Raw genomic sequence first — 26707 nt, 5'->3', positions numbered from 1 at the left:
TAGGCGTGCGCCGCAGCCACGCCCCTTACCGGGGTCTCTGTGGAGTTGTGGCCGCGCCGGCTTGGAGCATCCCTGTGCTGGCAGGCTGGGGGACTGCGAGACTGCAGCTCCGGCGGCCAGCTCCGGAGAGGTACGACCTGCACCTCCCGCCCTGGCGGCTGGAGTCCCCTCTGTGCTTCCCTCCCGACCCTGGCCTTATTCCCTGCCCTCACCTACCCTTCTCCCAGGCCCTCTCCTCTTCTGACCCCATCTGTTCCCAGGCTCACAATCCCGATGGATGGTCAGAATGGACCCTTTCACGTGGCCTGCTGAGTTTCCAGGCCTTTCCCCCATCTCCTTGTGTGGTGGCTCTGCTCTTGCAGCTATGGGACGTTGTCCCTTCTGCTCGTGTTTTCTTGTTTGCTTTACACTGTAGCCCAGTCTGGCCTGGAGCTCAGTGTGCAGCTCAGGGTGGTTTTGAACGTACAGCAACCTCCCTGTTGTAGCTTTTGTAATGCTGGGGTTACAGGTGTGCACCATCACGCGGGGTTTTATGCGCAGCTAAGGGTGGAACCCAGGGCTTCGTGCTTGCTAGGCAAGTACTCTACCAACTCATCCGCATTCCCGGCCCCCGCTTTTTTTTTTTTTCCTGTCAGCTTAAGTGCAGCCCACTTTTTTTTTCTGGAGCTTGCTTGTGGTGTGTGGGAGTGTGATAGGGCGTCGGACTGACCCCACAGCTTTATGATCTAGGTCAGCTGGAGAATCCCATTGCGTCTTGTTATGGGTGTGCAGTATTTTCTCTGCAGACAACAGTTTGGGGCCATGGTGGGGGTTGGGGGAGCATCTGGCTGCTTCCCTGTTGCCTTTCTTCCTATCTGAGTTATATTTGTCCTTTCCTAGGACTCGCACCTTGGGGCACATCTATTTACCATATTGGTGTGTGTGTGTATTCGTGAGTACCGGCATGTGCATGTCATGGTGTACGTATTGGAAGTCAGAGGACCACTTTCCAGAGTTGGTTCTTGCCTTTCAGCTTGTTTATATTATTTTTAATCATGTTTATGTATGTATACCTGGGTGTGGGTATGTGCACATGAGTGCAGGTGTCTGAGGAGACCAGACGATCACATGGACCTGGAGTTGCAGTTCCGGGTGGTTATCAGCCTCCCTGATGTGAGTGCTGGGAACTGAACTCGGGTCCTCTGAAAGAGTAATACTAAATCATCGCTTCAGCGTCTGCCTTTCCCCTGGTTGGGGCTGGAGCTCTTTTGGTGGTGCATACTCCAGAGTAGCTGGTGTGTGAGCTTTTGACTGTGTCCCCATCTCCTCCTCTCACTTTGCTATAGCAGTGTTGGGATGGCAGATGTAGGTCACTGCAGCCAGCATTTTATGTGGGTCCCAGGGTTTGAACCTGGGTCATTGGGTTTGCTAGGCAAGCTCCCTTGCTCACTTAGCCCTATTGCTGGTCTCTGGGCACACTTAGGAGTTTTCTTGCATTTATCCAGTGAGACTTACAAGTGTTTTCCAAAGAAGCTGGGACATGGGTATGAGGACCATGGCTGTCTGTTGGAAGCTTCTCTTCATTTGAAGAAAACTGGGCTCAGAAGTGTCTCCTTGACTGACAGGAAGGAGAGTGTGTGGTCGACTAATGAGAGAGGAGTGAGGTGCCAGAAGGTCATGTCTCCAGCAAGAGGAGTTCCAGGATAGGACTGCTGTATCAGCAGCTCTTGGAGACTTGAATGTGCTAGGGATTAGCCATGGCTGCTCGTGTGCGCCTGCGGAGTCCTGACTCCAAAGCTCCTCCATTCCTTGAAGGGACAACATAGCCAGCCAGTAAGGTTTGAGCCTTTGAGATTGGATCTTGCTGTGGTGCCTAGGCTGCTGTCAGGCTGACAGGCTCAAGCTGTCTTCCTGCCTCGGCCTCATAAGTACACTGAGTAACACTCAGGTGTTAGTGCTTGTATGTCAAGCTCTGCACTGGTAAGGCATCTCCCCAAGACCAAGAGAGGCTGCCAGTTCAAAATCATGCTGACAAACCTGCCACCAAAGCCCAGGCTGAGAACTGGTTTTGGAAGGAGGACTCAGGAGGGAGGAGGTTGGTGGAAACCATAAGGGTAGTTTTTCTCTTTCAAGTTTTGTTGGGAGGGCTGTAGACCAAGTTGGCCTTGGCTTTGTAATTGTGCCTCATCCTCCTAGGCATAGGATCTCAGGTGTGTGGTTCACAGGGGTAGCTTTCAATGAGACAACAGAGGGTCCAGTGAAGAAGGGAAAGACTGGGCTTGAGGGTGAAAACCGAGTTTGTGCTCAGGTGGAGAAGGATCCACACGGAAGACTAGAATGAGTGTGTCCCAAACGCAGTGCCTGAATCAGCCTGGTGACTGTGTTTGCGTGCGTGTGCATATGCCTGTGGGATTACAGGAACGCATTGCTATGCTTAGTTTTTCAAATTCTGTAGCCTGCTTTGGAGGGTCATAGTTCTAAGCCAATTATATTCCAGTTAAGCTGCCATAAGTGAATCCTGACAGGAGCCCGCTGTCTGCAGGAGAGAGGGCACAGAGTGGTTGTGAATTGGACTTAAGTCAGCCTGGTTCTGTGCTTTCTTTCTCAGGCAGTTAAGAAAAAAAAAAAATCCTTGATCTGGGGAGATGGCTTAGTCAGTAAAGTGCTTGCTCTACACCTCCAGCAGCCATATAAAAAGCAAAGCAGGATGGTGAGTGTCTGTGTGTCTGTCCCATGCTGGGCAGGATGGTGCATGTTTGTGTGTCTGTCCCAGGTGCTGGTGGGGCAGAGACAGGTGGGTCCTGGGTCCTGCTGGCTGGCCTGTCTAGATGAGCCCCAGAAAAGTAGGACAGACTTAGGAAGACACTTCTTGTCCACCTGGGCTTACACACATACACACACCTTCACATACATGTGAACACATACATCTATATCACACACACACACACACACACACACACACACACACACACACACACACAATGCAAACAAGGAACCCCTTCTATAAGATAGACTAATACTGCACACCTGTGATCCTAGCCGGCTTTTCTTTCTACTCTCTGAACAAGGACTTGTTGGGTAACCTTGGCTAGCCTGGAACTCAGCATGTAGACCAGGCTGGTATTTTCCGATTGGGATGCAGCATGCAGGAGGGGGATCTGAGGCTGTGCTGTGCCGAGTGGAGCAGTGGTCTTCAGATCTCGATTTGTAAGGAGCTGGGGAGCAGCTCCAGGTTAGAGCCCTCACCTGAGATCCAGGAGGCCCCAGTACTGCAGATACAAAAACAACCAGCCAAGCCTTGGGAAGGGAGGCAGGAGGATCTGTCACTGAGTGTCTCAGTGGCTACAGTGATCCTGGCTATCAGAAACAAAACAAAACAACAACAAACCCACAGTGGGCAAGGGTCTTGACACCAAGCCTAAAAACCTAACTTTAAAAAAACTTTTTTTTAGATTTTAAATTTTTCAAACATTTATTTGTTTATTTATTTATTTTCAAGACAGGATTTTACTGTGTAGCTCTAGCTGTGTTAGAATTTACTCTGTAGACCAAGCTGGCCTCAAACTCACAGAGCTCTGCTTGCCTTCTGAGTTCCTGTGTGTGTGCTGCTTTAATGGGTGTGTGCCTCTACCAGCCAGCAACTTTTTTTTTTGTGTGTGTGTGTGTGTGTATCTGTATGTGTGTTTTGGGGTATATGCATGTAGTTGCCTACAGAAACCAGAAGAGACCATCATTCCCTAGAACTGGAGTTATAGGCAGTCAGGAGCTACCCAGCATAAGTGCTGGGAACTGAACTCCGGTTCTTTGCAAGAGCAGTGTGCACTTGGAACCTCTGAGCCATCTCCCGAGCCATGGGAGCCTTAGCTGTATCCCAAGCCCTACACAGTGGATTAGAAAACTGACTTCCACAACTTCACAGGATGTCCTCTGACTTCCACAGGCACATATGTACCACCATACACACACACTCTCTCTCTCTCTCACACAAACTCTCTCCTCAGAAGCACACACAGATGTAAGAAAACAAAAATAAAAGAGAAAATTCAGTATGGCCTGAACCTGTGGAAATTGCTCAGTGTCTTGTGTAAATTCTTGCTGCTCTCTGGGTAAATGCCTGGGAAGCAGAGTGGCAGAGGAGTGGGCTGAGGTTCCAGGGCCTGTGTGCTGTGTGTGCTGTGCTCACTTGTGTGGTGGGCCTGGTGGAATGTTCTGTGATCCCAGTTCTCGGGAGGTGGAGACAGGAGGATTAGGAGTCCAGGGTCATCCTTGGCTAGTTTGTGGCCAGTTTTGGCAACATGAAACACTGTCAAAAAGGAAGGAAGGAAGCCGGGCCGAGGTGGCGCACGCCTTTAATCCCAGCACTTGGGAGGCAGAGGCAGGCGGATTTCTGAGTTCGAGGCCAGCCTGGTCTACAGAGTGAGTTCTAGGACAGCCAGGGCTACACAGAGAAACCCTGTCTCGAAAAACAAACAAACAAACAAACAAACAAACAAACAAAAAAAAAAAAAAGGGAGGGAGGGAGGGAGGAGGCTAAGGGACTACAGTGATTATGGAAAGGCAGGCATGGTGACACACGTGTATATCCCCAGAACCATGCTCAAGCTCAGGCTGGGCTACATAGTGAGTTCAAGGACAGCCTAGGCTACAAAGCAAGCTTTGTCTTAACACCCAGGAAATGCCAGAACCCTCAGGCCTTGGCTGAAAACGGCCGTCAGTTGATCTTTCTCACCTTGCCTTCTGATTTCCAGCTCCAAGAGGGGATTCTAGGTAACTCTTTGTGTTCTCTGTGGCTCAACAAAGAGCTGGTAAAACCCCTCTACTGAGGGGTGGGGTTCTCCTGTCCCTGCATCCCCAGTGCTGGGGTTCCAGACACAGGATGCCTTACACGGCTCTTTATGTGGGTGCTAGGGATCCAAACTCAGGTCTTTCTGCTTGTCCAGGTAGCATCTAAAGGCTGCTCCAACCCCTCCCTCTGTTGTCCCTCACTTCCAGGACATGTCCAATGATGATGAGGCAGAGGCAGCAGGTGACACCCACCTGCTTGGCTTCTCTGATGAGATCCTCCTACATATCCTGAGCCATGTCCCCAGCACGGACCTGGTTCTCAACGTGCGGCGCACCTGCAGGAAGCTTGCAGCCCTGTGCCTGGACAAGAGCCTGGTGCACACTGTGCTGCTGCAGAAGGACTACCAGGTGAGGCAAGGTGGGCTGGAGGGCAAGATGAACCCAGCGCCAGCCTGTGGGGGCCAGTGGCAGGCACTGATGTTTGCACAGAAGACTGTGCAGCTGGGAATGGTCTTCAGGATACACTGAGTGACAGATCCAGGGTAGAAAAGGGTAGGTGGCGCCCCGTGGCAGGAGGTAGTGCATGTTCTGGGAGGGAGAGAGCCTGGGCCTCAAATACAGGGATTAGTGGGAGGCTCCACAGGGTGGAGTCGCTACACCACAGGGCAGGCCGTGGAAGGTCTTTGTAGAGTGAGTTCAAGGACAGCCTAGGCTACAAAGGTCTGTAGAGTGGCACAGCAGACAGATGACACAGTAGGCATTGCTGCAGAGGGCTGCCTGCCATGCTCAGGGCTGACGTCTCTGATCAACTGAGACACTAGCCTGCCATGGTAGGACACACATGTAGTCCCAGCACTCAGAGGCTGAGGCAAGATGCTCATGGCTCAGACCAGGTTAGTCTCAAACAGTTAGGTGTGCCTGTGTGCCCGATGGTGGCATATGCCTAGAGTCCCAGCACTCAGGAGCTGAGGCAGAGAGACCTGTAAATTCAAGGCCAGGCTGGTCTACAGAGTTCCAGGTCAGCCAAGGCTACACAGTGAGACCCTGTCTTTAAAAAAATACAATAGCATGCTGTGTGATGGTAGTACATGCCTTTAGTCCCAGCGCTCAGGAGGCAGAGGCAGGCAGATCTCTGTGAGTTCAAGGCCAGCTTAGTCTACAGAACAAGTTCCAGGACAGCCAGGGCTACACAGAGAAACTCTTGTTTCAAAAACAAACAAAAAACAAACAGAGAAGAAAAACCCTATAGCTTTAAAAAAAAAAAAAAACTAGTTATTTTTAGATGTGTGTGCCCCTGTGTGAGTTCTTGTGCCCAGAGGCCAGAGGCATCAAATTCCCCTGGCGCTGGAGTTAGCAAGCAACTGTTTCTCTCTTTCTCTCTCCCTCTCTCCCTCCCTCCTTCCCTCTCTCCTTCCCTTCTTTCCTCCCTCCTTTTTTTGTTTGTTTGTTTTTGAGACAGGGTTTCTCTAGGGTTTCTCTGTATAGCCCTGGCTGTCCTGGAACTCACTCTGTAGACCAGGCTGGCCTTGAACTCAGAAATCCGCCTGCCTCTGCCTCCCAAGTGCTGGGATTAAAGGCGTGAGCCACCACCGCCCGGCACTTGGTTTCTTTTTGAAACAAGAGTCTTGAGTACTCCAGGCTGTGTTGGAACTCTAGCCCATATGGATGTTAAACTTGTGATGCTCCTGTCTCAGCCTCCCAAGTGTTGAAATGACTGGCATGTGCCACCAGGGTCTGGCTAGCAAACATCTTCCTGGTAGGCGGGGCTCTCTTGACTGTTGGCAGCGACAGGAAGGGGAAGGGCAGGCCATTCTCCTCTGAGCAGGAATGGGAAGTAGCCAGGGACACCTGTCTCTCCTGCCCTGTCCCCACTCTGCAGGCCAATGAGGAGAAGGTGAAGCAGCTGGTGAAGGAGATTGGCCGGGAGATCCAGCAGCTGAACATGGCAGGCTGCTATTGGTTGTCTGGCTCCACCATCGAGCACGTGGCCCGCTGTCACAGCCTGGTGAAGGTGAATCTGTCAGGTTGCCACCTCACCTCTCTGCGGCTGTCCAGGGTGTTGTCAGCCCTGCAGCGCCTGCGCTCACTGGCCATTGACGTGAGCCCTGGCTTCGACGCCAGCCAACTGAGCAGTGAGTGCAGGGCCACGCTGAGCCGAGTGCAGGAGCTCAAGCAGACGCTCTTCACGCCTTCCTATGGTGTGGTGCCCTGCTGTGCCAGCCTGCAGAAGCTGCTGCTCTACTTCGAGATCCTGGACCGCACCCGGGAGGGTGCTGTCCTCTCAGGCCAGCTCATGGTGGGCCAGAGCAATGTGCCCCACTACCAGAACCTGCGTGTCTTCTATGCACGCCTGGCCCCTGGCTACATCAACCAGGAGGTGGTGAGACTCTACCTCGCTGTGCTCAGCGACCGCACGCCTGAGAACCTGCATGCCTTCCTCATCTCCGTCCCTGGCAGCTTTGCGGAGAGCGGGGCCACCAAGAACCTGCTGGACTCCATGGCCCGCAACGTGGCCCTGGACGCCCTGCAGCTGCCCAAGTCCTGGCTGAACGGCTCCACCCTCCTGCAGCACATGAAATTCAACAACCCCTTCTACTTCAGCTTCAGCCGCTGCACCCTGTCAGGTGGTCACCTGATCCAGCGGCTCCTCAATGGGGGGAAGGACCTGCGCAGTCTGGCCAGCCTCAACCTCAGCGGCTGCGTGCACTGCCTGTCTGCGGACTCGCTGCTGCGCAAGGCCGAGGACGACATTGACAGTGGCATCCTGGAGACTCTGGTGGAGTCCTGCCGCAACCTGCACCACCTCAATCTCTCAGCTGCCCATCACCACAGCTCCGACGGCCTGGGCCGCCACCTCTGCCAGCTGCTGGCTCGGCTCTGCCACCTCCGTTCCCTGTCCCTGCCTGTCTGCTCCGTGGCGGACTCAGCACCCAGGCCTGACCGTGCGCCCGCCCCGCCGGCCATGCACGCAGTACCCCGTGGATTTGGCAAGAAGGTGCGCATTGGGGTGCAGACCTGTCCCAACCCCTTCGTGGGCCAGTCGGCCCCGCAGCCTGCCTCTGTGTTCTGGTCTCTGTTGAAGAAGCTCCCATTTCTGGAGCACCTGGAACTGATCGGGTCCAATTTCTCCTCAGCCATGCCCCGCAATGAGCCTGCCATCCGCAACTCCCTCCCACCCTGCAGTCGGGCACAGAATGTGGGGGACTCAGAGGTAGCTGCCATTGGCCAGCTGACCTTCCTGCGGCACCTGACACTAGCTCAATTGCCAGGCATGCTGACAGGCTCTGGACTTGTGAGCATCGGCCTGCAATGCCAGCACTTACAGTCTCTGTCGCTGGCCAACCTGGGCATGATGGGGAAGGTGGTGTACATGCCTGCTCTTGCTGACATGCTGAAGCACTGCAAGCGGCTGAAGGACCTGAGGTGAGGGGATGAGGTGTAAGGGGCTGAGGGTCTAAGGCAAGGGTCTGAGGACCTGAGGTGAGGGACTTAGGTGCCTGTGCCACAGAGTACATGTGAGGGCAGAAGGCAGATGTGTGGGTTGGTTCTGTCCTCCCTTCTTTCTGTGGGTTCTGAGCGTTGACCTCAGAAGCCCGTTGACTTCCCCAGCACATGCTCTTACCTAACTGAGCCCCCTCGCTCTTCCACACCTCACTTCCTCAGACAGGACATCTCACTGAACCGGAAGCTGGTCATTGTGGCTGGCCAGTGACTTCCTGGGGGTTAGATACATGTGTGGCCAGTCTTACATGGTTGCTGGGGATTTGAACTTAATATTTGCTAGAAAGCACTCTTACCCACTGAGCCATCTTCCACGGCCCCTCACAGTGACACTTGGAGGGTGTGTAGCAGTAGGCTGGGGGCTTCAGGACTAAGGTGTACTGGGTGTCTGATAGCATGTGACCTGAGCTCCAGAGCAGCTTGGATTGTATTAGCAAGACCCTTCCTCAACAAAGCCAGAAGCATGGAGCAGATGACAGTGACCCGAACCTCCTGGGCTCAGCGCCACCAGGGCACTGCAGGAGGCAGGGGGGAGAGGGAGATGAAGCAGCAGGGGCAGGTGGAGGAGGGCTGGGGGCTTCAGCTGAGAGCTGCTGCCAGTGCCCTGTGGAGACAAGAGCAGGCAGGCTGTGCAAACAGATTATCTCAAAAGGGAACTCAGACCTCTAGGAGTGGTGGCCTTGAGGCAGGTGGTAGGACCGTCCTGGACAGTGGGAAGCAGTGAAGCACACAGGCCTGGGAGGACCCTGCTGCAGCCACTGTCCTTGAGCATCGCAGGTTCAAGACCTGCCTAGAGCAGTGAGTCTGAGCCCAGCCTGCGCAACTTAGTAAGACCCTGTCTTGAAATAAAATCTTTAAGAAAGGTTGGGGATGTGGTGGCAGAGTACTTAACGTGCTGGAGACTCTGGGTTCAGTTCCTAGGATAAAACTTACTGGTGTTTCCAGAGCCGAGTTTGGCCGCATTCACACTGAACACACGGTAAAGTACAGGGATTATCACCATCACCCAGAATTTAAATGAGAAGAGTTCAGGACTACTTGGGAGGCAGAGGCAGGTGAACTCAGCGAGTTTGAGGCCAGTCTGGTTTAGAGAGTCCAAGCCAACCAGTGCTACATAATAAGACCCTGTATCAAAAAACTTTGTAAAAAACAGAGGTGGGTGGTGGTGGGCTTTTTTCTCTTTTGTGGTGGTTCTGCAGATGGAACATAGGTTTTGTTCTTCTACCACTGAGCCACACACCTCAAGCTTCATATTGGGAGATTCTGGGCGGGTACTGTACCACTGAGCCACACCCCAGCCCCTCACTGGGGGATTCTAGGCAGGGGCCCTACCACTGAGCCACACCCCAGCCCCTCACTGGGGGATTCTAGGCAGGGGCTCTACCACTGAGCTAAGTCCCCAGGCCCTCACTGGGGGATTCTAGGCAGGGGCTCTACCACTGAGCCACACCCCCAGCCCCTCACTGGGGGATTCTAGGCAGGGGCTCTACCACTGAGCCACACCCCAGCCTCTCACTGAGGGATTCTAGACAGGGGCTCAACCACTGAGCCACACTTCCTAGTCCTTGGATTTTTGAGATAGGTTCTCTGTAGCCCAAGATAGTCTCTAACTGGTGTCTTCTTACCTCGTCTGTAGTTACAGGCCTGCACCCCCACACACAGTGAGGGCCTTGCATAGTCTAGGGAAGCAGAGCTCCACCACTGGGCTCTGGCGCCAGCTCTCTCTTTGTTTTAAGCAGGTTGCTGGGCCTTATTTTGAACTCATTGTCATCCAGGAAGGCATTGAACTCTGATCCTCCTACCTCGACCCCCTGAGCGTCTGGGGTCACAGGTGTGTTCCGTCAGGCTGAAGTTGTGATTGTTCCCTTTTTCTTCTGAGACGTCTCATGTGTCCTAAGCTGTCCTCATACCTTTCCGTGTAGCTGAGGATGACGATCTTCTGATTATTTTGCATCTGCATCTCCATCCTGGGAATGTAGCGAGTTTCACCATACTGGGTTTATGAAGCACGTGTGTGTGTGTGTGTGTGTGTGTGTGTGTGTGTGTGTGTGTGGCATGGCATGAGGCGGTAGGACTTAGGGACTCTGCCAGTTCATTGGTGTGGGTGGGTGGAGGCTTCGGTGAGGTCTCAGAGTCATCCCTTAGCCTAAAGGGTCTTGTATGCGGCTGTCACTCTCTCTGGTGCAGTTACTGCTTCTTTGGTGTCTGACCTATTTAGGGTTTCTATTACTGTGATGAAACACCTTGATCACCACCAGCCCAAGGATGGGACCACCAATCACTAATTTAAAAAAAAAAAAAAAACAAACAAAAAACCCACAGGTTTGTCTGCTCACAGCCGGATCTTATGTAGGCATCTTCTCACCTGAGGTTCCCTCCTCAGACGACTCTAACGTGTATCAAGTTGAAATAAAACTAGTCAACTCGTGCTGTGCAAAGGGGCTGGCACGAAGCTGACCTTTCCACACAACATCGTGGGTGCTGATGTCCAGTCAGAAGCAGGAAGATCTCACCTGTCAGTCCAAGCCAGAGCTTCCCTTTGGCTTCAGGACCCACAGGGGAGGGTGGAGGGAGGGCAGGGCGGATCCTGTATGTCTCAGTGCTCCCCTCTTGGCTTCAGTATGACAGGAAAACCAGCTGGTCCTGGGCTGCTCACTTCCATAGCTACCTGGCTAGCCTGGCCTCTGGGTTCTTTCTCCTCAGAGCACAGCCATGCTGAGGTTGTTCAGGTCCAAAGCCTCTGTGTTCTGCCCCATCTGGTCACCTGCCCTGCTGCTCCAGCGTGATGCTCAGCTGAGCAGACCCACAGCCAGGGCTGTGTCAGTAGACAGGGCTGTATCCATGCCTGGGTATCTGTGTGCCTTCCTGATATGCTTGCCTTTGGAACCTGCCTGTGGGCTTTCCTGTCCCGTCCCCCCCCCCCCCCCAGTTTAGAGTCCCAGTCAGTTGATTGTGGTGGCACATGCACTGAATGTGGCTCCCAAGTGTGACAGACACCACAAAGGAAGCAGAAGGAAACAGAAGTGTTGTGACTACAGGGAGTAGTCCTCACCTCAAGAGGCTAAGGCCGTGGGGGTTTGCTTGGGTTCAAGGCCAGCCTGGGCTAGAGTAAGACCCTGTCTTCAAAAGCAACAACAGCCCCCACCCCAACAAACAGACAAAAACCCAACCAGATATAGAGACCCCATGTCTGCCTGCCATCCCAGCACTGGGGGGCGGGGGTTAGGGGGGTAGTAGAGGCAGTTCTGGGTTATCCTTAGCTTCATTGTGACAGACCCTGTGTTAGCAACAACAAAAACGAGACAGATGTAAGCCTTGGGCTCCCTCTGCATTGGTGAAACTTTGTAACTAACTGCAGCGGTAAATTACAGCAGCTGCCCCTCCTCCCTCTCACATCTGCGTTCTGCGTTACTCAGGCGCACAGATGGATGCCTTCCTCCCTCGCTGCATCCGTCTCTCCCTGTAGTCACCAGCGGGCCTCCCTTCGTTTCCTCTGCTTCCTTTGTGGTGTCTCACACCTTTGTCTTCCTGTGCCTGGCTTGTCACACCCCTGGCCTTTCCTGAAGCATGGTCATTGTTTGCCAGAAAGGCAAGTGTTAGACATCTGGGCTGAGCCTAAAGCTCAGTCAGTAGAGGGTTTCCATCCTCAGTACCATCTAGACTGAGTGTGCTGACAAACCTGCAAAACCAGCACTGGGGCCAGGCGGTGGTGGCGCACACCTTTAATGCTAGCACTTGGGAGGCAGAGGCAGGTGGATTTCTGAGTTCGAGGCCAGCCTGGTCTACAGAGTGAGTTCCAGGACAGCCCAAGCTATACAGAGAAACCCTGTCTCGAAAAGCCACAAAAAAACAAAACAAAACAAAACCAGCACTAGGGGATGGGCAGAGTGGGGATGGTCAGAAATTAGTGCTTAGCTACATAGTTTGGGCCAGCCTGGGCTATATGATATGAGACTGTCTTGTCTGAAAAGAGAAGAGAGAAAAGATGGATCAGAGAATACATTTGGTGGATGACCTCTCTGCTGGCCACTACTTCCTTTGGTTTTATAACTTCAAGGAACCCAGAGGAGCCTTTGAATCTTTCAGAGCCAAGATCTTTCTAGATCTTGTTGTGCTGCTGCCCTGCCCCCTCCCCGCCCCCTTGTTTATTTTCTATCTGTTTATCAAGCCTTGTGTTTTTGCCGTAGGTGTGGTGGTAAATACCTAAAATCCCAGCTCTCAGGAGGCTGAACTAGGAAGGTTGAGTTCCAGGCCAGCCTGGGCTATATATTGGCTTGTCCCTGAGAGCTAGCATCCTCTCCAGAGGCAGGACGATGGAAGTCCTGCAGGACTGGAGATGAATTCATCTTGTAGGTCATGTGACGTCTCTTCCCAGGCTGCAGCCTGTGCCCGCAGCCGCAGAACCGTCTGCAGTGTAAGGTACTGCCTGTTCTAAACACATTCAGGCTTCCAGAGCACAGCCAAATGGTCCCATCCCTCTGGATTGCTACCTTCTGGGGCAGGGGAGCCCAGAGATGCTGCAGCAGGTGGCAGGAGCTAGCTGTAGGCCCAGGAGGTGTTGTTTGCTCTGGCTTGGTTCCTGGGGTAATGGGGCCTGCAGGGGCCCCTTTATTTTCCTTGGGGGTGGGAGTGGGGGGGGTGTTCTGGTGGCAGCCCTAGGAATCCCAGGCTCATCTGCTACCACCGCCACCTCAGCCTCCCATGAACCTGAGCTGGTACCAGCCTGGCTCGCTGTGGGGTGGAGGTGCCACATGGACAGGTTGTTCTGGATGTAGGTTTGGAGTGCACCCCTACAGCGAGAGGATCACGTGTCAGGCAGAAAAGGGTGCCACATTTCCCACGACTGGAGGCGGAGTATTTCCCTGAGTCACCCTAGGCTGCCTGGGTGGAAGCAAGAGCCACTTGAGCCAGGCCTGGCACAGTCTCGGGTACCTTTGAGCTGTGCTTCTCTCTTATCCTGCCTGGCTCAGAGTGCAGCATAGAGGGGAGAGGAGGTCGCACAGAGCAGCATATCCTTGCTGGCTGGTGGTTTGAGCCAGCCGGGAAGTGGTGGAGGTGGAATGCGGTTCAGTCTGGGTGGGTCCCGTTTCCATGTTCTCTGCCTACCCTCAGATGCCTCAGATGGCACCCACGTTAGGTCAGTTTCCCAGCCATGCTGGATGCTAACCAGACTTGTTCATGGGGGAGAGGGTAAGGGTTCACTGGCCCCATAATTGGAAGGTGAGAGGTTGACCTCTGTGGCAGATGACATCTTTCAGGGCAAGATTCTGTAAGTGGCTGTCTACTTAGTAAAAGGTTTGAAAGATGTACAGGACACTTGCAACTAGGCCTGGGGATACCTGGGCTTTAGTGCAAGTCCATACTGCCACCTAGTGGTGGAGGTGGCAGCTGCTGCCTGGCACTGGGCTTCCATCCCCTGCTGTTGGGAACATTGAGGATGGTGAGGACAAACGGGCACACACACACACACACACACACATCCTGCTGCTGACCCTGCATCCCTCCTGCCTGCCACTTTCTCATCCTGTAAAGAAGCACTTGGGAAGCTGAGGCAGAAGAAAACTAAATTCAAGGCTGGCCAGGGAACCAGAGTGAGACCCCGGCTAAGATTTAAACACTAAAGGACTGGGCATACGTTCAGTGGTGGAATGCTTGCCTGGCATCTGTGAGGCCTAAGTTCAGTTCCCAGCATTGAAAAAAATCTGGGTGGTGGTGACACACGCCTTTCATCTCAGTACTCAGGAGGCAGAGCAGGCAGATCTCTGAGTATGAGGCCAGCCTGGTCTCCAGATCGAGTTCCAAGCCAGTCAAGGCTACATAGAGACCCTGTCTTGAGGAGGAAAAAAAAATCACTTAAAAGCCCCATGAGGAGCTGGGGTGTAGCTGTGGTGGTGCCTGGCTGTCATGCTTGAGGCCCTGAGTTCAGTCTGTGGCATTCATTATACTCACAGAGAGTCTGGGGCCATGGAGAGGGGCTCATTGGTTAAGAGCACGTTCTGCTCTTGCAGAGGTCCCCGGAATCCAGTTCTAGGGGTCTGATCACCTCTTCTGCTCTCCTTGGGTACATACATGCAGGAATTCACACATACTTGTATAAAGTATGAATTAAGTCTTTTTAAAATTTAAAACAGGTGGGGAAATCAGTTCAAAATTCCAGTGTGAATGTGTGTCACTTGGGGCTCTACAGATGTGGGTGACTGGTGTGCTTCGTGAAGGGCAAAAAAGCCACACGGCCACTTCTGTGGTCTCAAGAGTCCCGTTCCTCCTGTCTAAGAATGATAGCCTCCCTTATGTGAAGGCTGTGTGGCGAGGCTAGTCCTCTGGGCTGATGGCAGGATGCTGATGCTGGCCTCAAAGCATCCCTGACAGGCTCCCCTCCCCTTCTCACCCACTCCAACCCTCTGGACCCCACTTCTGCCCTCATTGGCTGATGTATCTCTGCCATCAGACTGGCTCCCCAGGGGGTCCCCTAAGGCCAGCAGGTGTGGTGGTATGAGAGGGGACAAACTAAAGACAGAATGCGATTGCCTTGGGCTGGTGCGTGCTGGCAGGTCTGTGGACTGTGGCTAACCTCCCTCATCCTTGGAGTCCCTGCAGCTCACACCCTTCTCTCTGCAGGCTGGAGCAGCCCTACTTCAACGGCAACGCTCAGTTCTTCCAGGCGCTGGGCCAGTGCTCGTCTCTGCAACGCCTGTGCCTGGTGTCTCGCAGTGGCACCCTGCAGCCAGATGCTGTGCTGGCCTTTATGGCCCGTTGCCTGCAGGTCGTCATGTGTCACATGTTCACCGGAGAATCCCTCACCACTTGCAAGAGCCTGCAGCAGTCGCTCCTCCGGAGGTGAGTAGCACAGCCTGGCATGTGGCCGGGAGGTCTCGGACAGTACCACTGTCCCCAGGACCCAGTGTCTTCAGCCCATTATTGACTTTGGGGTGATGGAGCACCAAAATCTAACAGCATGATCCGAGGACCTGGCCTCCTGCAGGGGACTCGTTCCCATAGATAGTCTCTGGTCTTAGCCACATGGAAGGCTGAGACAGAAAGAGCCCAGGTTTAGGGCTAGCCTCAGCTACAGAGTTTATCCCAGAGTCTAGAAGCCAAAGTTTTAGTTCACTTCATCTGCTGAGGGCCCCAGAAGGACTTCCTGACCGTCACGCCATCGTTGTAAAGGCTAGACTCCCAGCAGCTCAGAGGCTGAGGCGGAATGGGGACTTTGGGCTACATGGTGAACTCAAGGCCAGCTTGACCTGTACAGCAAGACAACCTCAACAAGCAAGTGAGGGACTGGCAGTTTAGCTCAGCTGGTAGAGCACTTGCCCAGCAGACACCAAGTCTTGGGATCAGTTCTTACTGCATGGGGCTAGAGAGATGACTCAGAAGTCATGTAACTGCAGCTGGGACATGCCAGCACCCCAGAGGCAGAGGCCAGCCTGGTCTACAGATCAAGTTCCAAGATAGCCAGGATATCTCATGGCCTCTCTCCTAGACACTTTGGGCAACTGTGTAGATGTATTGCACATAAACTTGTGTGGACACACATCACATGTACACACGCATACACACACATGCACTTACATAAACAAACAAATGTGCTGGCACGTGCTTAGAATCCCAGCACTTGGTGATGGAGGCAGGATCCAAGGTCCTCCTCTGCTACATAGTAAGTTTCAGGCTAGCCTGGGCTACATGAGCCTCTGTCTTAAGTCAAGAGAGAGTGGCTGGTCTGAGGAAGCCCTTCAGGCCAGGTGCTGAGTCCAGGCCAGCACAAAGCCTTCCTCTCCGCTCTTGCTGGCAGCCTTAGGGCAGGGCAAAGCCCTAGAGACTGGCAGAGAGGCTGTTCTGTGGCGGCCTTGCCATCTGCAGGGTGGTGGCTCTGCTGCACACCCCTCCCCCGCCGCGGCAGCAGCCTTTCCTGGTCTTACCGTCAGCACAGTTGTGCAGGGCGCTGAGCCCAGGCGTCCAGCAGGTGGCAGTGTCGCTCTTGGCAGCCAGCCGCCCAGTGCCCAGGGTGTCTGAGGAGCAACAGCACTGTCCTCTCGCCTGAAACTTCTTTTGTCTGTTTAGTTTACGAACTTTTTTTAGACAGAGTTTTTGTAGCTCAGGCTGGCCGTGAGCCCACTGTGATGCTGACGATGACCTTCAATCCCGTGTCCTCCTGCCTCTTCTCTCCTGAGTGCTGGGATTATAAACATATACCACCACTGTTGGGGTAAGCCCAGGCTGGCCTTAAGTTTGTGGCACTCCTCCTGCCTCAGCCACACGGAGCAGCCCCAATTCTCTTCTCTTCTTGCCTGGAGAGCTCAGGGAAGCACAGAGCTCTACCCCTCACCCTCCCCTCACCCGGCCCCTCACCCTGCAGTGTGGAGGGCTCAGCCAGCAAGGCTGGGGTCCCTCCCTCCCTGCACTGCTGGTTCCTGGCAGGATCACGCTTCCCTTCATGTCTGTCCCCGTGCCAGGCTGCACTCCTGCCTCAGGTCCTTGGGCATTTGCTTCTTTGTCACACTCCTGTGTCTGGCTCAGACACTTCATGTTTTGGGGTTTGGCTCTGACTTCTCCCACCTCACAGGACGTATCTGGATTTAGGTTGCCTGTGTCTGATTGTCTGATGCCACGCACAGGGTAGTGGACTATATTTATTCTTCATGTTTTGTGTCCCATGTCTCTTTTCTTCTTCTTCTTCTTCTTCTTCTTCTTCTTCTTCTTCTTCTTCTTCTTCTTCTTCTTCTTCTCTTCTTCTTCCTCCTCCTCTTCCTCCTCCTCCTCCTCATTCTCCTTCTCCTTCTTCTTCTTTTTGAGACAAGGTCTCAAGTAGCCCAGGCTAGCCACTAACACAGTGAGGGATAACCTTAACCTTTTGATATCCCCTCTCTACTTCTCAGGTTTTGTCATTACGACATATGCTGCCATGTTCAGTTTCTACTGTACTGGGGCCTGGAATTGTCAGGCAAACTCTCTGCTGGCTGAGCCACGTCTCAGCTTTGGAGTTTTCTGCTTCTCGATGCCATTCTGGGCATTGACATTTTGATCTCCCCAGCACTAGGATGACATGGATGTGTCACCACGCCAGCTCCTTCTCTCCTTTTGCACCATGCAGCCCACTGGGTGTGGGATTGTGTTCTTCTGCAATTCCCTCCCCTATTTGGGCCTCTTTGGCCTCATATGAGGTCTGAATTCAACGTCTGGGGACCAGACTCAGTGACAGAGGTTCCTGGTGGACTCTGGGGGTTTGTAGCCTCCCAGGATGCTGAGGAGAGACTTTCAGAGTTCTGCTTTACCTCGTGCTCACACATCTCAGCACCTGTGTAGTGTCCTGTCTTCCCTAGAAACTTGGGCTGGTCTAGCTCATGAATGGTTGCCTTGCTTGCTGGTGTCTGCCCTTAGTGCTGTTGCACCAGGGTCTGGGCCCCTGCGTGTGGCTGTCTGAAGCCCACTCTGGACTTGTCTTTCTCACCTCCACTTCAGACCCAGCAGGGAAGGCTCCCTCGTACGCCCCTGCTTCCTTGGGCTCTCCCACTTGGGCCTGTCCCTTGCCTGCTCTTGCAAGCCCTGGGAATGGGGAGGGCCCTGTGTCACCTGGTCTCAAGGTTTCCAGTGAAAGCTGGTCACTGTGGCACTGTGGAGGTCGAGCCTATACCATGTCTCACCAGCCTTGGACCCTGAGTCTCTTCCCAACTTTGTCTCTGGGGAGCAGCCTCATCTTCCAGGCAAAACTGGAACCTTTCCATGACAGCCCCGCTCCCTGCCCACCCTGGGTGAGCTGTGACATGGGGACCACTGCCAATCATCCCACCTGGTGCCATCTTCCTAGAGGGCTGAGATTGGCTTCCTGCTTTCCTCTTCATGTCTGCCTGCTGCCACATGGCCTGGGCATGACAGCTTAAATCCCGTGTAGGACTTTTCCAGGTCCTGTCTCTTCCCTGCAGCAGGGCCTGAGCCCAGAAGCCTGCGTGATAGCCCGGCACAGCCCCAGACAGTAGTAAAGCGAAGGAGAGGGCCACTGCTTGCCTGGAGCAGTTACAGACCTGTGACGTGTCACACAGCCTCCGGCCTGAAGACTCAGGAACCCCAAACCTGAGGGCAGTGTGAGGCGATGTCCCCCAGCTCTCTCAGGCTACTGTGACAGAGGTCTACTCTTCACTGTGGTAGCCATAGCATTCTCTTGAGGGACCCAGTTGGCACTGCCTTCCCATGTGGGATCTTAAAGTGTGTTTGTGGCCTGTCACCGTATGTTGGGGCATATGGTCTGGAAGGCCAACTGGCTGCTCTAGCCCCTGTGGTGTTCCATGTAGACATGGGGGTGGGAGGCATTCTTTTCCTAAGTTTCCAGCTTGCCAGAACCGTAGTTAACAGCTCTCTCTCTGCTGCTGCGTTCTGGCAAGCTCAGGCCCACGACAGCCTCGGGCCGCGCTCAAGGCTGAGTGAGCACATGTGATTCTCCGTGCCAGGAGGACAGGGATCAGTCTGTGTCTGGTCTGCAGACGTGCAGAGAAGTGGTCTCAGATGGACCAGGGGTTGCTGAAGTCTGCCTTGGACGTCAGTTTCAAAGAATGGAGTCGGCTGGGATGAGGCTTGGGCGGTAGAGGGCTCTCCTGGTGTGCAGAGCCGTAAGCTCCATCCCCCAGCGGCACAGACTGGGCATACTGGTTCCCGTTTATAATCCCAGCATTTGAGAGGTGGGGGCAGGAGGACCCAAAGTTCAAGGTCATCCTTAGCCTGGGAAGCTGAAGTGTTTGTGAAGCCTGTCTCAAGAAAGCTAAAAAGTAACAGGGGTAAAAGGAATGGGCTTTGTGATGCAGCCCACGGCTCGGCTTCTGGAGGAGGCGGCTGGAGTCTGGGAGCTGCCCAGCTCAGCGCTGCTTTGTGTGTGGTAGCTCTAGATCAGGCTGTTGGGGTGTTCACACGTGGCTCTGCCTCTCGTGGGAGAGCTGGGACCTGGATGCAGACCTCGGTAGCTGCTTAGTCCCAGCTCCATTGAGCACATGCAGAAGCCGGGAGCCGTGAACCATGTGGGGCCTGTGTAAGATGGCCGAGGTGCACCGGCCCACTAAAGCGTTGGCAGCATGAAGGTCCCACAGGCCATTTCAGAAGGGAAGAAGATGCTGTCTGGTGTTTCGTTTGGTAGGTCTGTCTGTCTGTCTGTCTGTCTGTGGAGCTAAAGGTGATCTGACCTGGGAATTCTGTCTTTATCCCAGAGCTTCTAATCAGCCAGGTGTGTGGGGGGAGTGAGTGAGGGGGGGGGGCGCTACTCCTTTAATCCTAGCACTTGGGAGATGGAGGCAGGAGGATCTCAGTGAGTTCAAAGCCAGCCGGTCTACAGGACAGCAAGTTCCAGGACAGCCAAAACTACACAGAGAAACCCTGTCTTGAAAAACAAGGGCTGGAGAGATGACTCAGTGGTTAAGAGCAATGGCTGTTCTTACAGAGGACTCCGGTTCAAATTTCAGCACCTACATGGCAGCTCACAACTGTCTGTAACTCCAGTTCCAGGGATCTAGGTTTCTCATACAGATATACATAGCAGACAAAACACCCATGCACATGAAATAAAAATAAGTAAGCTGCTGGGCAGTGGTGGCGCACGCCTTTAATCCCAGCACTTGGGAGGTAGAGGCAGGCGGATTTCTAAGTTCAAGGCCAGCCTGGTCTATAGAGTGAGTTCCAGGACAGCCAGGGCTACACAGAGAAACCCTGTCTCGAAAAACCAAAAATAAATAAATAAATAAAAATAAAAAAGTAAGCTATTAAAAAAGAAAGAAAAAAGAGAAAAGTAAAACAACCCCCTTAACCAAACAAAAAATACAGAGTCTCTAGTTGTTTTTTTTTTTTTAATGTGCTTCTGTGGCTGTGTATGTGCATATGGGTTCAGGACCTGCAGAGGCCAGTAGGGGATGCTGAATCCACCCAGAACTGGAGTTACAGATGGCTGTGTACCACCATCTGGGTGCTGGGAACCAACTCAGGTCCTCATCTTAACCTCTGAGCTGTATTTTAGTCCCCACTCCCCAGAGCCTCCAGTTTTCTAGATGAGTGCAGTCGAGTCACATTGCTGCCTGAGTCTGTTAGGTTGTGTGGGCTCTTAGACTGTAGCCACCCAGTGCAGAATAGTATGGGGGTGTGTCTCCCTCCAGTGCTGACCCTGTCCCCTCCCTCAGCTTTGGTCTGAACCCTGTCTTTTCTGATATCTCCTATGGGAACACACAAAGTTTAAGAGCAGGTTTTTCCTACTTTGGGGCTCCCACGGCTGCTAGCAAGAGCTCTGTGGGCAGAGAGGTGAAGGCTTTTGTACATCAGGCCAGGCAGAGCGTTCTGCCTTCCCCACCCCTCAACTCACTTCAAGTAAGTTCCACTTGTGTTTATGTTTTGTTTTGTTTTGTGTGAGACGGGGTCTCCCTATGTAGTCCTGGCTGTCCTGGAACTCACTACTTAACATCAATCTGGGCTCGAGCTCACAGACATCCTCCTGCCTCTTCCTTCTGAATGCTAAGATTAAATGTATGCACCACCAAGGCCATCTTGTTTTTTGTTTTGAGACAGGGTTTTGTGTCAAACCTAGTATATAGTTGAGGATGAGCTGACCATCTGACCCCCTGCCTGCATCTCCCGAGTGCCCAGGACCACACCTGGTTAACAGAGGCTTTGAGGACGCTAGGCCATCATTCTGCCTACTGAGCATGCCCGGCCTGCCAGTAACTGTATTCTCTTTTTCTATAGCTTTGTTTATTTTATGTGCATGAGTGTTTTGCCTTCATGGATGTCTGTGCATCATATGTGTACTTGGTACCGGCAGAGGTTCAGAAGAGGGAGTTGGCCGGGCAGTGGTGGTGCACGCCTTTAATCCCAGCACTTGGGAGACAGAAGCAGGCGGATTTCTGAGTTTGAGGCCAGCCTGGTCTACAGAGTGAGTTCCAGGATAGCCAGGGCTACACAGAGAAACCCTGTCTCGAAAAAACAAACAAACAAACAAAAAACAGAAGAGGGAGTTGGAGCTGCTGAGATGGGGCGGGTGGCTGCTGTGTCAGCTCTGGGAGCCGCACCCAGGTGCTCTTACCTGCTGAAACACTGCGGTCCAGCCTTAGCCCCTGCCTCCACTGTTGTGCTTTCTGGCTTAGAGAAGTGGGCGTTCCTGCTGGACACTGAGCCCTGGGTCGGGGTCTCCCGCGGCTCACGAGTGCTCTCTGTCTTCCCAGCTGTGTCATCAGCCCACACCCCCTGTTAATGGCTGGTCTCTGGTTCAGTTTCCAGGCTGAGAGGCCTGCGTTGAACGTCGTCATCTTCCCACTGCTTCACGAGGGCCTGACAGATGTTATCCGAGATGTTCCCATGGTGCACCTGGACGAGATCACCTTATTCAAAAGCAGAGTGGCTGAGGAACCCCCCAACCTGTGGTGGTGAGAGGGCCCTGCCTGCCCCACCCACCACTCCTGCCTGAGTCTCCACAAGGGCGCCAGGAGCCAACAGACAGTGGGGCCTTGTTTCGTGACAGGAAGAAAGTTTCCAGTTCTCCTGAGACACTCACCCCAGTCCCCGGGTTTCTCACTCTCCTTAGGAGTACTGGGTTCAGTAACAAGAGGTAATCTGGTGGCCCATGGATGAATGGGCAGTGGATGCGCCAGGCTGGCCTTCAGGGCCTGTCCATGCTCCGGGGGGCTTTGTGGGCTGCAGGCCCTGGTCCACCCATTTGCTTCAGCCTGGGGACTGTCCTCTGGCTCCTTTGTCCGTGGTCATCTACAGTTGAGCTCAGTAAGGTGACTGTACCCACATGGAGTCAGGGTGGGCTAGGCTGTCACTGTGAAATGCGCAAATGACATGTGTGAGCCTGTGGCTCCTTTTCCTATTGAGATACATTTAGGGCGTGGTCCAGTGGCAGAGTACTCGCCTCGTGAGTGTGAGGCGTCCCCACCACAAAGAAAAAAAATGTTTTAACCCAATGATGTCTCTGGGATGCTTTCAGCTCAGTGATGCTTGTGCCAGAGGATCCCTTGAGGCGGAGACTGTGGGATAGCTTCATCCCCAAACTGAGCCTGAGGAGTTGAGCCTGTGTCTCACAAGTGGTCACTTCTCTTTACAGTCTGTGTGCTTCGGCTCTAAAGCGCCAGCAGGTGCTGTGTGGTCTGAATGCTTCCCAGGACCTGTACAACCTCTGGTGCCGTTCGGATAGCTGAGAATGGTAAAAGCCAGAGTGGGCGAAGGAGACGGGAGCAGGGAACACCTACCTGCTTAGTCCTTATAAAATCCACCAAGAGAGGTTCCATCCCCAGCACCGCGCACACCTGTGTGGCAGCTCACTCTTGTAAGCCCAGCACACAGGAGGTCAAGGTACAAATGTGGGTCACCCTCAGCTACATAATTGATACAGAGGCTAACCTGGGCTACATAAGAGCTTGTCTTAATCTCAGCAAACCAAAAACAAAGGACAGACAAAGCTAAAGCAGGACCCCAGTGTCTGTGGCTTCATTTGTCTCTCACGATAGCCAGACTGAGCCAGTAGCTCCTGGAGGGGACTTAGAGCCCTACCTGGTCCTCCCCTGTGATGGGTTCCAGTATGGGTGGACATTGGTCCAGGTGGCTTCCAGGCTAGACATCTCAGTCCATGCCGGCCTACCAGGCCTCACTCACTGCTGGTGACCTCCCCAGACCCAGCCTGCCCTCATCTTGTCTCCTCGGGTACAAGTCTTCCTAAGCTGTGGTCTCCTCAGCAGCACCCTTGCTGGTGAGGAGCAGGGCTAGGCTGTGCCTGGGGAGACCGGGCTCTGGGAACAGTGTTAGGGAAACAGGCACCAGGAACTGTACCCCTGCCTGGCCCCTGGCCATTCCAGCTTCAGTGTTTACGTGGGGTCTCCAGTGCCAAGGCCGCCCTCCTCAGCCAGCCTCTTGCCTGAGGGAATCCTTGATTCTCTTCAGAGCCCACAGTGCTCCTCCCTGTCCTTGTTGCTGAGTGATCTTAACTCCTAGCCAGAAGGATTGGCCTGTTGCAGACTGATTCCAGGGACACCCACCCCACACCCAGAGCCCTTACTCTCCCTGACCTAACACACAGAGCTTAGAACCGAGACAGGTCTAAGCCTGTCCTGCCCCTTCCTGGCATCGCAGGCCGTTGGACTGGCTGCCAAGGTTCCAGAGGGTGGGCTGAAATCCCACACAGTTGTAGACAAGTGGTAAAACCCACTTCTTCCGGTTTCTGGGCATGTCTTTAGAGCACTAAGCTAGCACCTAAAGGCCACCCATAGGCTCTCCAGGACCAACTGCTACTTGTCCCTAAAATGAGAATGTGGCTGGTCCCAGCCTATGGTAGAAGCAGGCTGCTTGGAGGTATCGGGTCCCAGAATCCATATGGTTTCTTCCTTTAAAGGCAGGCCAGATCAGCTGGGTGTGGTGGTGAAGGTTTTAGTCCCAGAGGCAGGCGAATCTCTGTGAGTTCAAGGCCAGCCTGGTTGGCATAGTAAGTTCTAGTCCAGCCAGGGCTGTATAGAGATTGTATCTCAAAAAACAACAACAAAAAACCCAAATGGCAGCCCCATTCAGACAGGAAATCACCTTTCTCCTGGGATGTTATTCAAAAAGCCAGAGCCATCCTTTTAATCCTGCAGATAGGCAGTTCTTAGGAACCAGCAGTGCTAGCCTGTGGCATCTTTTATGCCCAGAAACTGGGCTGACAGGGAGAGGCCTGGACACAGGAGGTTGGGGGTGCAGACTGCCTGAGGAAGCACCCCCAACTAGTAGGCCTTGTATTCTCAGCGTCTCCTTTGACTTCAAGTGAGAGTTTTCTCTCCTTCTCCACTGGGGACAGGATCCACCAGATGTCAATAGCGTGCTTATTTTCCACTAAGTGCTATTTTGGCACTGGTGTTAATCGAAATTTATAGCCTGCAGCGTTTGACGCTGGGAAAAGAACCCACCCTAATGGTCCCTGATTGGCAGGACTGGGCTGTTAAGTGTCAGACCATATGTTGCCTGCCCAGAGCACGGTGAGCACTTGTGCCTGCTTGAGGGTGTGTGTGTGTGTGTGTGTGTGTGTGTGTGTGTGTGTGTGTGTGTGTGCGCGCGCGCACATGCATACATGTGTACTTGTACCTGCATGTGTGTACATGTATATATGTATGCCTGTGTGCATGCCTGTGTGCATGCATGTGAGCCTGCATCTTTTGGTGTGTGTGTGTGTTCTACATTGAGGAGAGCTATGGGGGAACTCATCCTTTGTAAACAGATATCCCCTGCTCTCTCATGGCTGCCTGTATTCCTACCCACCCCTGGCTGTTCTTGCCTCCTCCTCCAGACCTTGTGGGTTTTTTTGGTTGTTTGTTTTGTATTGTATTTTTGATACAGGGTTTTTCCTCATAGCCCTGGCTGTCCTGGAACGCACTCTATAGACCAGGCTGGTCTTGAGCTCACAGAGATCCACCCGCCCCTGCCTTCTGAGTGCTGGGATTAAAGGCGTGTGTTACCACTGCCTGGCTAGACTTTGTGTTTTATGTGTTTTATGTGTTTTATGTGCTGTCTTTGATGCCATATCTCCTAACCCTCTTGCTTGGCATAAACCAGCAAACCAGGCTCACTGAGTGGCTTTCCTATTTTCTTCTTAAAATTCTGTGCATGTCTGTGCAGGTCTGTGTGTGCCGTGGCATGTGTGTAGAGGGCAGAGGACAATCTCGGGTGTCCCTTTTCACCTTCCACCTTGTTTGAGACAGAGTCTTTTGTTTGCTGTTGTATACACCAGGCTAGCTGGCCCATGAACTTCTGTCTCCACCATCCATCCATCCCTCGATGGGCATTCCATGATGACAGATAGAGCTCCCATGCCTGGCTTCGTGTGGGTTCTGAGGCTTTGAGCTCAGATCCTCGAGAAATAAGTACTCTATCCATGGAGCTGGGTTCTCAGTTTTGCTGGGTTTTATGTGGAGGAACCTTACTGGCCAGATTGAAGAGGGCTTTGCTTTGATATGACAGGGACAGGCTCTGCCCTGCCAGTGGCCCCTAGAGGCCCTGTAATAAGGCCATGAGGTCCAGACCTGGGCTGTAACTAGCAAGGGCTGGGCCCAGACACTTGAATCCACTGGTTACTTCATGATTGAGCATTCAAGGCAGATTCCCTGACTATCTGCTGCATCAGACCCATGGTTAAAAGTCAGGTGCTTAGCAAGATAATAGGGGCTGGGCCAGTCTAGGACCATAGGGGTCTGAGGGAAAGACGGGCCTAAGCAGTGGGGTTGTTGGTGCCAAAGGCCAGGCCTCAAGCAGATGGACCGCCACCCTCATGCCCACTCCAAGAGGGGCCAGCATGTCACCCCTCCCTCCAGCCTCTTTGAAGACCTGGAAATTGCTGAACTCAAACTCAAAATGGGAAAAATAAGAGAAGCCAAGCGTGATGGGGTATGCCTCTCATTCCAGCCTGCAGGAGGTAGAAGCAGGGGTTATGAGTTCAAAGCCAGCTTCAGCTATGTAATGAATTTGAAGCCAGCCTGGGCTTTGTGAGACACTATGTCAATAGAGATGGGGCTGGGGGGGGGGGGGAGGGAGGGTAGACAGAGAGAGAAACATTTGAATGAGGTATGAAGAAACTGGAGAGAAGACATTTTGAATGGGTATGTAGTGTGACTACAGGCAGTGGGTCCTAGGCTGTGACCTCTTCCTGTGGATGTGACCCATTCATTGGTACTTGCAGTTATTAGTAGCGTCCTCTGCATTGTTGTAGGGTTTTTGTGACATTCTTATCTGCATTTGGGGCTGCAGGGTATGATCGAAGTTATCAGGCCCGGTGTCATTACTGCATGAGATTCTAGCCCAGGCATGGCTCCTATGGTAGCTGCTTAATGGCAGCAGCTGCAGTCCTTGGGAGGGCCACCAGCAGATCAGGAGCTTGGCTGGACCTGCCGCCCACCCCCACGAGACCTGGCAGGCTCCTGTCTCAGGGAGATGGGTCCCTGAAGCTGCTGCTGGCCCAGGATCTGCTTCAGAACTTGGAAACGGGGGTGGGGGTAGTTGGGAGGGAGCAGGGGGAGCACTAGCTAAGCCCTGACCTCTGTGATCACGGGCTGCTGTGCAGGGAATGTGTACGAGCAAGCATTTCCCAGCAGGAGGAGTAGGCGTGCATCAGCAGGCATGTCTGTGTGCGCACACAAGAGCTCGTGTCCAGACAGCGCTCAGCTCAAAGCCTCTTTGCTACTTCTGACTGTGACCTACTGCACGTGTCTTCCCCAGGAACCGTATGAGCTCAGTGTTTAGTTTTGGGGCGTGGAGAAAGGCCTTGAGACCAGGTGCTAAGTGGCCATTCCCTCCCTGTTGATGACTGACCGCCCTGACTCCTGTCCAGCTGTGAGAACTGCCTGTGGTTGGTGTCTGGTAGTGACAGATGTCACCATGGTGCTGACAAACTACATTCTGAATGGGCGTGTCTATGTAAATCTGTGGCATGTGCAAAATCTCTAATAAACAGAACTTGATTTAGAAA

General features: G+C 53.3%; 1 protein-coding gene across 1 annotated transcript; it reads left to right on the top strand.

Annotated features, from left to right (window-relative positions):
* The first annotated feature begins 15 nt into the window (after positions 1-15).
* On the top strand, positions 16-26707 carry Fbxl18 (F-box and leucine rich repeat protein 18). Its single transcript, XM_076923565.1, has 5 exons — positions 16-130; positions 4972-5172; positions 6644-8187; positions 14884-15102; positions 21498-26707. The coding sequence occupies exons 2-5, from the start codon at positions 4975-4977 to the stop codon at positions 21652-21654; spliced, it is 2118 nt and encodes a 705-aa protein (XP_076779680.1). The 5' UTR covers positions 16-130; positions 4972-4974; the 3' UTR covers positions 21655-26707.

The sequence above is a fragment of the Arvicanthis niloticus genome, chromosome 24 (genome assembly GCF_011762505.2).
Source record: "Arvicanthis niloticus isolate mArvNil1 chromosome 24, mArvNil1.pat.X, whole genome shotgun sequence".
In the NCBI taxonomy this organism is placed as follows: Eukaryota; Metazoa; Chordata; class Mammalia; order Rodentia; family Muridae; genus Arvicanthis; species Arvicanthis niloticus.
This window is presented reverse-complemented; position numbering and strand designations above follow the sequence as displayed.

What these genes read in the sequence shown, in the direction of transcription:
- Fbxl18 (XM_076923565.1), top strand. Translation starts at nt 4,975, where the DNA reads ATGTCCAATGATGATGAGGCAGAGGCAGCAGGTGACACCCACCTGCTT. An exon ending in TGCTGCAGAAGGACTACCAG is followed by an intron (nt 5,173 to 6,643) that starts GTGAGGCAAGGT and finishes CCCACTCTGCAG; the next exon opens with GCCAATGAGGAGAAGGTGAA. An exon ending in CAGCAGTCGCTCCTCCGGAG is followed by an intron (nt 15,103 to 21,497) that starts GTGAGTAGCACA and finishes TCTCTGGTTCAG; the next exon opens with TTTCCAGGCTGAGAGGCCTG.